The sequence below is a fragment of the Octodon degus genome, unplaced genomic scaffold (genome assembly GCF_000260255.1).
Source record: "Octodon degus isolate 3935 unplaced genomic scaffold, OctDeg1.0 scaffold00011, whole genome shotgun sequence".
Taxonomy (NCBI): domain Eukaryota; kingdom Metazoa; phylum Chordata; class Mammalia; order Rodentia; family Octodontidae; genus Octodon; species Octodon degus.
In genome coordinates, this window is record NW_004524587.1 from 17,786,483 (window position 1) to 17,796,809 (window position 10,327).

General features: G+C 38.3%; 1 protein-coding gene across 3 annotated transcripts in view; it reads left to right on the plus strand.

The window, feature by feature from the left end:
* Positions 1-10,327, plus strand: part of Cdh11 (cadherin 11) — a 166,774-nt gene that overhangs the window by 132,774 nt on the left and 23,673 nt on the right. For all 3 annotated transcript variants that reach the window (XM_004625917.2, XM_023709266.1, XM_023709265.1), the window contains 3 exons: positions 7,778-7,914; positions 8,742-8,875; positions 9,111-9,228. In XM_004625917.2, the coding sequence (XP_004625974.1) occupies positions 7,778-7,914; positions 8,742-8,875; positions 9,111-9,228 (389 nt within the window). The remainder of the gene's footprint in view (positions 1-7,777; positions 7,915-8,741; positions 8,876-9,110; positions 9,229-10,327) is intronic.

Sequence of the window (10,327 nt, forward strand, 5' to 3'; positions counted from 1 at the left end):
TCTCTCTGCCTCGCCCTCTAATTTCTTTCTTCCCTGTTTCCCTTCCTGTGATTCCTCATGCCCTTCTTGCCTGCTGCTTCTCAGACAACCTTTTCTGCCCTGTCCTGTAAGCCAGAGATCATTATAAAACATGTATGCAAATGTCACATAGCACCTCCACTAACGACAACCCCAACTCAATGACTGAACTGTTCCTTGTTACCTCTCACAGCCAAAATTACCTAGATTGTGTTATCTAGCTTGCGGATCTCCACAGCCCCTTCCCTGCCTGCAGGACCATCCTCGGAAGCACGTCTCCTTTCTTTCAGTCCTGGAATTTGTGTGTACTCCCGCAGTTTTACTCTCTGAGTTTTCCACTTGCCATCCTGTGCTCATTTCTTCCCCTAGCTCCATTTTGGCATCGCATCTTCTAGAACATTTTCTAGGGCTTCTTATGCATAGAGCAGGTGTCCTTTCCATTTGCTGTCATCTCTTCAACTTCTCCATTGCATCAGAGTGACATCCTAAATTGTATGCTGTGCTCAAAGGAACACACAGGCAGAGACCTGGGGATGTATCTTTCCAGTTAAGAAATGGAGAGTGTATAGGCCACAGACAGGTCTGCCCACACCTCACTTGCTTTGCTTCCTTCCTTCTGTCTTTTCTTTTTCTATCCTTCCTGTTGTCTTCTCTATTCTTTATCTCTTCCTCCATCCCTGGAAGTTCATACATCAGAAAGCATAAAATTTTCTTTTGAAGATGTATGATGCTTTGGCTTTTAGCATATTTTACAAGATTGTTCAACATCATTGTTACTTATTTCGTGAACATTTTCATCACCCCCCCAAAAAAAGTAGTATCAGTCACCACTAATTTATCCTGTATGTTCTTCTATTTCAGACATTACATGTAAATGAAATAATATATTTGTTCCTATTTAATTGTGTTTTCCCATTTAGTATGCCATTGAATTTTATTATGTTATAGAATGTACATATATTTTATTGTTTTTTATTGCTAAATCATATTCTATTTTAGGGATAGAATATATTTTGCTACTCTATGCTCAATTTTGTGAATTTTAGGCTTCTTTTCCCTCTTTAATACTAGAGGTGCTATTGCTATGAAGATTCATGTACAAATTTTTGCATATATATAATATTATATGTATTTTAGAGGAATTTCAGCTCTGAGAAATGGAATGGCTGGTTATTCACACAGTAACTGTGTGTTTAACTATCAGCAGAATCACCACAAAGCCTTCCGCAATGGCGGCACCATTTTGCATTCACATCAGCACTACACGAGACTTCCAAATTCCCCACATCCTCATCAACATTTGGGACTGCTTGTGATTTTTCACATTATTCTTGTGGGTACAAAATTACATGCCCCTGTGACTGACTTGTGCGCTCCCTACCGACTACTGATACTGAATATCTTTCCAAGTGCTTTTATGGCAATTTGTGTATCTTTCTGGGGAAAATTTCTATTCTAATGCTTTTTGATGCTGTAATGTGCCACTTTCTATTGTTGAAAAAGCTTTGAGTCCTTTATATTTTTATGTTCTAGAGCTTTATAAGACACAGGACTTGTAAACATTCTCTCTCCTTCTCATTCATCTCTTTATTTTCTTGACTCTATCTCTGTGGTACAGAATTTTTCATTCTTGATGAAGTCCATCTTTTTCTCATTTTGGTTGCTTTGGTATTTATACGTCACAATGTTACCTATTATAAGGTCTTGGGTACTTATACCTTATTTTTCTTTTAGAAATTGGATGGTTGTGGCATTTATATTTAAGTATTTAATCCATTTAAAATTAATGTTTGAATTTGCTGTGAGAAAATATCTTAGATTTAATTTTTTATATGTGAATATTATTTTATGTGTGAACATTATTTTATAAGTGATCTATTTTGTATGTGAACATTCAGTTTATTAGTACCATTTTGCAATTGAATGTCCTTTCCCAGCTGAATTATCTTGGCATATTTCTTGAAAATATACTATAGATGTATCGGTTTATCTTTAGATTCAATGTTACCTTATTGGCATATATATATATATATATATATATATATATATATATATATTTGCCATTCCAAATAGCACCATCGCTTTGTAGTATGTTTTGAAGTCAGCAGCTATGATCTCCAACTTTGTAACTATACCTCCAACTTTGTTCTCACTACCTATTTTTGTTCACACATGTTTTTAAGGACATCAACACATCACTCCCTTGTGTGTTTTCGGGACTACTTTCATATTTTATACTACAGGGCAGAGTTGGATCGTCTGGATAGAGTCATTACATACTGTCCAACATAACCTGTGTACTAGCCTTCAACAGGTTTTCTGACCTCTGATCTATTTCATGACTGTATTGTTCTGGTAAATACAATGTATACCAGAGTGGATGTAGCATAAATACTTTAGTAATAAGTAAATGAAATGATATTTGATTTGATGTTGAAATTCAAATTCTCATTTTTTAGTATAAAACATATATACAAATGATGACCTCATTTAAACTTGTATTCAAAAACTATTAGTGAGAATCTACCAAAGTGCCTAGTGTACTTGAGAAGGGGGATGGATACCTACAAAAACCTGATGGGCGAGTGAGATAGCTCAGTGACTAAGTACTTGCTTAGGCAAGTGCAGGGACCAGGATTTGATCCCCAGCACCAATGCTGCACCAGTCCCACCTCCGGGCACTCACAGCCAGCCAAGGAGACAAGGTATGGTGGCACATGTCTGAAATGCCAGTGCTGGGGAGGCTGAAAACAGGAAGATCACTAAGCATCCAAGGTGCACAGTGAGACCCTGTACAAAATACATAAAAACAAAACCAAATACTTGACTAGACAGTGACTATAAGCATATGGCTAACAGCTGTATAAAAAAAGTGTTTGCCACTACTAACTCTCTTGGGAAATACAATTAAAAACCACAGAAAGAATTTGCCTCCTTCCAGTTAGAGTGGTTGTCATCAACAAGTCACTCCCTCTAAAAGAAAAACAACAAAACACAAATGCTAGAAAAGATGTAGACTAAGGGAAGAGACTCTGATGTATTGTTGATAGGTGAGCACATCAGGACATCCATCATGGAGAACCAAACTTAGAAATAGGACTCTGCAATCTCACTGGTAGATAGACATGCAGAGAAAGTGAGATCAATAAGTTGACATGAGCGCTGCACTCCCATGTTCATTGCACTACTGTTCATGATAGCCAAGGTATGGAATTTACCTAAATGTCTATTAACAGATGAATGGACAAAGTAGGGTGTGTGGATGTAATGCAGTGCTTCTCAGCTGTAACAAAGCATGAAATCTTGTTATTTCCCAACTGCAAGCAACATGGATGAGCACAGAAGGGAACGAGCTAGGCAAAGGAACAGACACTAAAAATGTACAATCTTAAAAGTTGAGAGCATACAAATGAGAGTGGGGTACTAGTTATCAGAAGCTGGGAAGGACAACGAGAGAGAGAGAGAGAGAGAGAGAGAGAGAGAGAGAGAGAGAGAGAGAGAGAGAGAGAGAGACAGAGACAGAGACAGAGACAGAGACAGAAGAGTGGAACTAGTGGAACAGTGTTAAAGTTAGGAGGAACAAACATTAGTATCCTATTCCACAACAAAGAGACCGTGACCATTGCTGACAATAATGTATCATCTGACTCATGTAGCTGGAAGTAAGGGTTTGAATATTCTTCTCATGAAATATTGATAAATATTCAAGGTGAATAATTTAATAACATTTCTTTGATTGTTGTGCAGTGTATTTAGTGAAATGTCACTGTGTACGAAAACGTGTATATGTATATGGAGAGGAAGGGGGGTAAGATGTATACATGCTTTAAGAAAAGAAAAAAATTATGAATACTTTCTTAAAAAGTATTTGGTAAGGGTCTCGTTAGGCAGCTGGGACTTGTAGTGATCCTCCTATTTTCTGTTTTTGAAATTTGTACATTTTTGGTAGCCTGTCTGCGTACCTATTTATAACAAAACATCAGCAATAAAAAGTAGAGTGATTTGAATATGAAAACATTCACCATAGGCGATGAAGCCCATCCTTTTAAATCAAAGAATATGATTGTTGGAGCAATTCACAACAGTGTGTTGTAGTGTGTGTGTGTGTGTGTGTGTGTGTGTGTACGTACTGGGAATCAAAGTCAGGACCCTGTACTTTCCAGGCAGGTGCTGTGCCGCTGAGCTATATACCTGGCCCAGCATCTCAGTTACTTTTCTCTTATTGCTGGGACAAGTACCCAACACTCAAAATGAAGGAAGGAAAGGTTTATTTAGCGTACCATTAATGGAGGTTTCAGTCCATCCTCGGCTGGCTCCAAGGCGGTGTGGCACGTGGGAAAAAGCAAGCTTTCATGGTGGTGGCGAAGAGCAGAGAGCAAAGGGAGTGGCAGCAGCTCTGGTAGCTTTGGTAGCTAGCTTGGCTCATTCCCCTCCTTACACTGTAATGCAAAATACCTGCCCCAGCGCAGGTGCAGCATCCACACTTGCAATAATCAATCGCAAACTCCAGAAGCAGCCCCGTGACTGCATGAAGCTTTCGGGGGACAACTAGACATAAACTGTAACACCCAGTGTGTTGGATTTTTTAACACTGTCCTAGAGAAAAAGAATTACTACTTTCAAAATGTCTTCAGAGTATCCAGATGTTTCATGAATTATTTCACTAATATTTCTGGATATCTTTTGAGTTTGTGACAGTGCTAGGACCCAACAGATGGGAATTTCTTCATCCACAGGGATTATATGAGTTCCCTAGAATCAAACACCAAGTGTTGGAGGATGGATTTTCGTGTCATTTTGCCTCAGTCCATTCTAAGCTCTTTACTTTTGTTCATTGGTCATGAATAGAGATATTTACTCAGGAGGTTTGACTACTCTGCTCTTTTCATGCAGAAAGATATGTTAAATAATGACTGGAAGTCCTTGTAACACCTTGAAAATACCTTTAAAAAATGTTCATGATATGAATTACAGACAAGTTATCCTTGACTTCAAATACTGAGGTGCATTGGCAATGCTTTAGAAGAGTGAAGATATACAAGCACAGAGAACAACTATGTATTTTTTGTGCACCTCATTGTCGCCAAGGATCCACATCTGCATTTGGTTATTTGGGCCATGTTTGCAGGGGTAACTCTTCTGGGCATGTAAGCAATTTCCATCTCTATAATTATCCAAGATGCTCAATATTGAACTTGAGCCAACCTCCCACCTCATCAACTTTGGTTTCTGATTTTAGAATTGTCAGGCAGATTATGAAAGAATGTTCAATTTTTTTTTTATTCATTGGACTGGTTATCTTTACAATCTAATTTCTTGATTTCTTCTTGTCATCTTGGGAGGGATTCTCGAGCTTGGACATATAGGTAAGACCTTATTGCTCAAACTCAGTCAGTTGTACCTGAAGATCTTTTCATTTTCTCAGCCTCTATAGCATTAGACACATTTTTGTTTTGCATTTCCTCTCTGAAACAAGTCTCTTCTTTTAGCTTCCTCTGCACTTACTTATTCATGCCTCAGATAATGCCATACCTGGTGTCTTTGATCATAGTTCAAGCTCTGAGGACTCCCTAAGGCTCAGCTTTTGTACTTTGACCTTTCTCTCTCTATTTCCACTAACAGATAGTGTTTTTACTCAAGCTATGATTGGATTCAGTGGATACTCCATGTTTTATGCCTCTGGGCTGATTTTCCTCCCTGATTCTAATTCTGTATTTATCATAGTGTCTGCTGTGCATTTTTACTGAATTACTTTTCCTTCACTGCTTCACCCATTGATTCAAAACATATTTTGAGTCTACACTTCCTTTGACATAGTTAAGAATTAAAAAAAGCTAATTATATCCTGCCTACCACAAATGTGAATCTTTGCTCTTAGAACATTGCAGGCAAACTTGCGTTGAATTTGCACTTCCTTTTTCTGCTAAGTTAATTTTCTTCTTGTGTCCCTTAATATCTACCTTTCAGGCACTTAGGCTAGAAACCATCGAGGAGCCTCCCAGTCCTCCCACAAATAACAAAGCATGCACTGGGTCCTACTGATCCTTGGCTCTCTCACTCAGAATTCTAACTTGTTCACAGTTATGTTTTAAAAACCATACGTTTTAGCCATAGCATACGATAACATACTATTCAATAGTGTGTAAGTCAGTTTTTATGTATTAGGGCATGTAATTATGTCTAGAATTTTCTAGAATCAAAACCCAGGGTCTTAAATGATATTAAACAATGTCTTGACGTATTGTGTTTCCTACAATGTGTAGTTGTTTTGGCAATTAAATAGTAAGCTCCTTGGTGGCAGGAAATAAGTGAAAATGCTTTTCACACAGTGATATCACATGAGAGCTAGAGTTCTTATTGACATTTATGAGATTTATGACCATATTTAGTTTTACCAGTCAGGGACGAGACTCATCATTAAATTCCCAGGGGTAACTTTGAATTCAAAGATCATTATGGACAAGCTCCTGCTTTATACCCTGTGAAGCAACACTTAGCAGGTGCTCTGTCTCTTCTGGAAGGAACTGCTATTTAGGTTGAAAGGTCTCAACTCCACCTTTGCCTCCTCTAGAAATTAGAGGTAGAACATTTGTAAATCCCATTTTTTTTTAAATATAGAAGGATAAATCCTCTGATACCCATGGTCTTTTCTGCCTCTAATATTCTTAAATTTTTGATCATCAATGATAAAACTGTATGAATTCTGTAATACATAGGTATTCTGGTTCAGGAAAGCCCAGTTAAGACCTCTAGGAGCAGGAAGTTAGCCAATTATGAAACCCAGCACTCTACCAAAGTAGCACAACCCAATTTTCCTCTTTTCCATTTGGGAAATGGTAGGCTATGCTGAAAAGGGAAAGGGCTGTGGAGTGCAACAAACCCACTGAAAGTGAAGCTGCGAAGCTTGCCAGTTCTGAGTGTCTCAGCGAGTCACTTTACCTTGCTGCACCTCGATATAGGCTACTGCACCTCAATATAGGTGGTTCTTCTTTCCCCATCTCTCTTTTAAACCTTGCCATATGTATAATCCAATACTATTCTGGAAACTCTTTTGTCTTTTGTTCATGAAAGATAAACTTTCTAGTGGCCAGGAGGAGGTAAAGCCTTCCAGCTGTGTTGTTAGGCATAGTCTGAATCAGTAAAGTCTAGAAGGAAAGCCCATCAAGTACAGGGCTGGGCCAGTCCTGCTTGGTGTGTTGACACTGAATTCAGAGTCAAGTTACTTGAGAATCGATACAACTAAACAAAGTAAAGAGACTCACTGAAAATATAGTTAATGTTTTTCTTTAAATAGAGAGAAAACTGAACTTCAGGGTTATAAATAACCTTCATGATGAATTTAGATAAACTTGAAACCATTTAATATTTCATATGCAAAAATTTGTCAAAGCTTTAGTACATTTGTGACTTCATGAGTAGTTTGGAAGCAAGGCAAACTCACTTCCCACATGCAATTTCATAAATATTCAGATGTGGATGATTGTAGTAAATATGGAGAAATATGCAACACGTTATTATACTTCTCAATCAAATATGCTAAGATGCTTTTCCATTCATTGTACTAAATAAAGTATTCCAATGCTACAAGGTGATTCCTATAAAAGATTCATGTACAAAGTTTGAAAAGTAAATTTGATTAAAAAGAAAACTGCTCCAGCTATTCATGGAAAAAGTTGCTTTAACTATAACAGAGAAAATACTCAGATATTAAAGTCTTCTGAATATCTTGGTCTAATTGCCTCATTTGCATTCTGCTTAGGTATTCAATTGATCGTCATACTGACCTCGACAGGTTTTTCATTATTAATCCAGAGGATGGTTTTATTAAAACCACAAAACCTCTGGATAGAGAAGAAACTGCCTGGCTCAACATCTCTGTCTTTGCAGCCGAAATCCGTAAGTATTCTCCTAAGGGCTTTGATTTTGCTTCACCAAATATTAATCCTTCAGACTTACTGCATATTCTAGGAAACAAAATAGCTGAAAAGGGCTTTTTTTAGAGTCTCAATGTTTTTTTTTTTTCATTTTAGTCTTTAAAATTTATGTTCAGGTATCTAGGAATATATAGACAAATAGAGATGTTTTCATTTACTTTGGCAGAATTCAGTACTGACTCGGCAAGATACCTGATAGCCCTCAGCAACTTAAAATGCATGATCATCCTGGTAAACTGAAAGCCGAAGCTTTAGAGACAAGACTTACATATTTTTATTTACCTATAGAACAGTAGTTTTCAAACTTAATCATGCATGAAGCCCTCCATACATCTCATGCATAGCTTATCATAACAAATGTCTCTGGACCCTATCCCCAGGGCCTCTGATTTAGCAGATCTGACATATATGTTAAGAATGTGGCTTGTCCAACACATTTTCAGATAGTTTCAATGCTGCTCTGAGCGGCCCACTTTGAGAACTGCTATCATAGAGTAGGCTTTGGAATGTTTCAACTCTGTTATTAGCCTCGAAAATTAAAGCACAAGATATTCGTCAGCAGAAGTGGGTAAATGGTTTAGTTTTTACTGCTCTAGTTGACACTGATTCCATGTCACTCTCCCTCCACTAAATTTAACACAGCATAGCCTATAGGTGGCCTTTGTAATAACGCCTTTCCCTGCACTACCCACTTGAGTGGTTGAAGCTTCTTCTTTCCCAAGAGTGAGTGGAGACCAGGGCATAGTTCCTACCTGGTATTTGCTTACTGTCTGCATTCCCTCCTATCAGACAATCGTCACCAGGAAGCCAAAGTCCCCGTGGCCATTAGAGTGCTTGACGTCAACGATAATGCTCCTAAGTTTGCTGCCCCCTACGAAGGCTTCATTTGTGAGAGTGATCAGACCAAACCACTTTCCAACCAGGTAAAGATGCTTTCTCTTTCCCTGGATATGAGTCAGGCATTGGGAAATAGGTTTGTTTTGAAAACATCAGGAGAGGAGGTGCCTCCTTGCCTCTCAAAGAATTTTTATAGCCCTGGGTTTGCCTTGAAGCTATATTCTCTAATTAAAACCCAGCCTTTTAGCTATCCAGGTACTTTTGAATAAGCGATATTCCAAAGTCATCACAACTTAGCTGTGGACCACGTTTCTTTTTCAGCCGATTGTTACAATTAGTGCAGATGACAAGGATGACACAGCCAATGGGCCGAGATTCATCTTCAGCTTACCCCCTGAAATCATACACAACCCGAATTTCACAGTGAGAGACAACAGAGGTTTGTACTAAGGTTTCTATTCATTCGGAGAAGTAGAAACGGGAAATAAATCGCTCGTATATTGCACAGCACAAATATTTTCACTAATCTTAATAATGCCTTCCTGTTGAAGCACAAACAAGAAATAATAACGCCACCTCTATTTTGACACATGGGCTCATTTGATGTATTTGAACAAGTTGGTCTGATTTTATGTTCCTTTTATATTGCTTTTGATATTCATGAAGCAGTGGGATTGCCAAGCGGGGAAGCGTACAGGGTCAATATGCAAACAACTCCATTTATCTTTTTTTAAGAGGTTGATAAACCCTTGGGGGGGACTCATGGCTTTATGAATATTAATATCAAGTAAAACATTAAAAGAGATTAGCTTAACTTTGTAAGGCAATAGTATCTTTCAACCACAAGCCTTCCTTTCCAAAGCACAGTTATAATGTAGTATGCCCAGATGTAGAGCTTGCTGCCTGAAGGCCAAGGGCACTGGATAAAGTGCTGTTTGTCCATTGAAAAAACAGTAGAGTGGGAAAGAATTTCTGCATTTTATTTTGTCAGTCAAGTAGATTCTAGATTTGTACTGGGCCCAGGAGAGGCAGTCCCTGTGCAAAGTTGGTTACAGGGCCTGAGAGAAAAAAAGGAAACCTTATAATTCTCAGCCACATGTTTTGCTCTTTGGTGTTTCTTCTTAACGAAAATTGTCCATACAAACCTGGAACAGTGAAGGTCTGTGAAAGGAAACTGATGCCGTGGCTTAGCAAAGGAGTAAAAGGCAAGAGCTCTGAACGTGGAAATTTTCTTCAGCTCCAAATCCCCCAGATTTCCTGCAGACTGAGAAATATCTTTAATATAATAAATATTATCCCTTTCTCCCCTCATTGTTATGGCTGTCACCAGTACCACTATGCTGGTGGCTTCATGCCAAGCATTGTCTCAAGACCTTCGCTATTCTGGTCACTTAATTCTCTTAACACCAGGAGTTGGCGGTATTCTTTGCAGTCCCATTGTACAGATAAGAAAATGATGCACAGGGAGATAGCTCAGTAGAAAAAGTGCTTCCCTGGCAAGTGCAAGGGCCTGAGTACAATCATCCTTGGTTCCACCA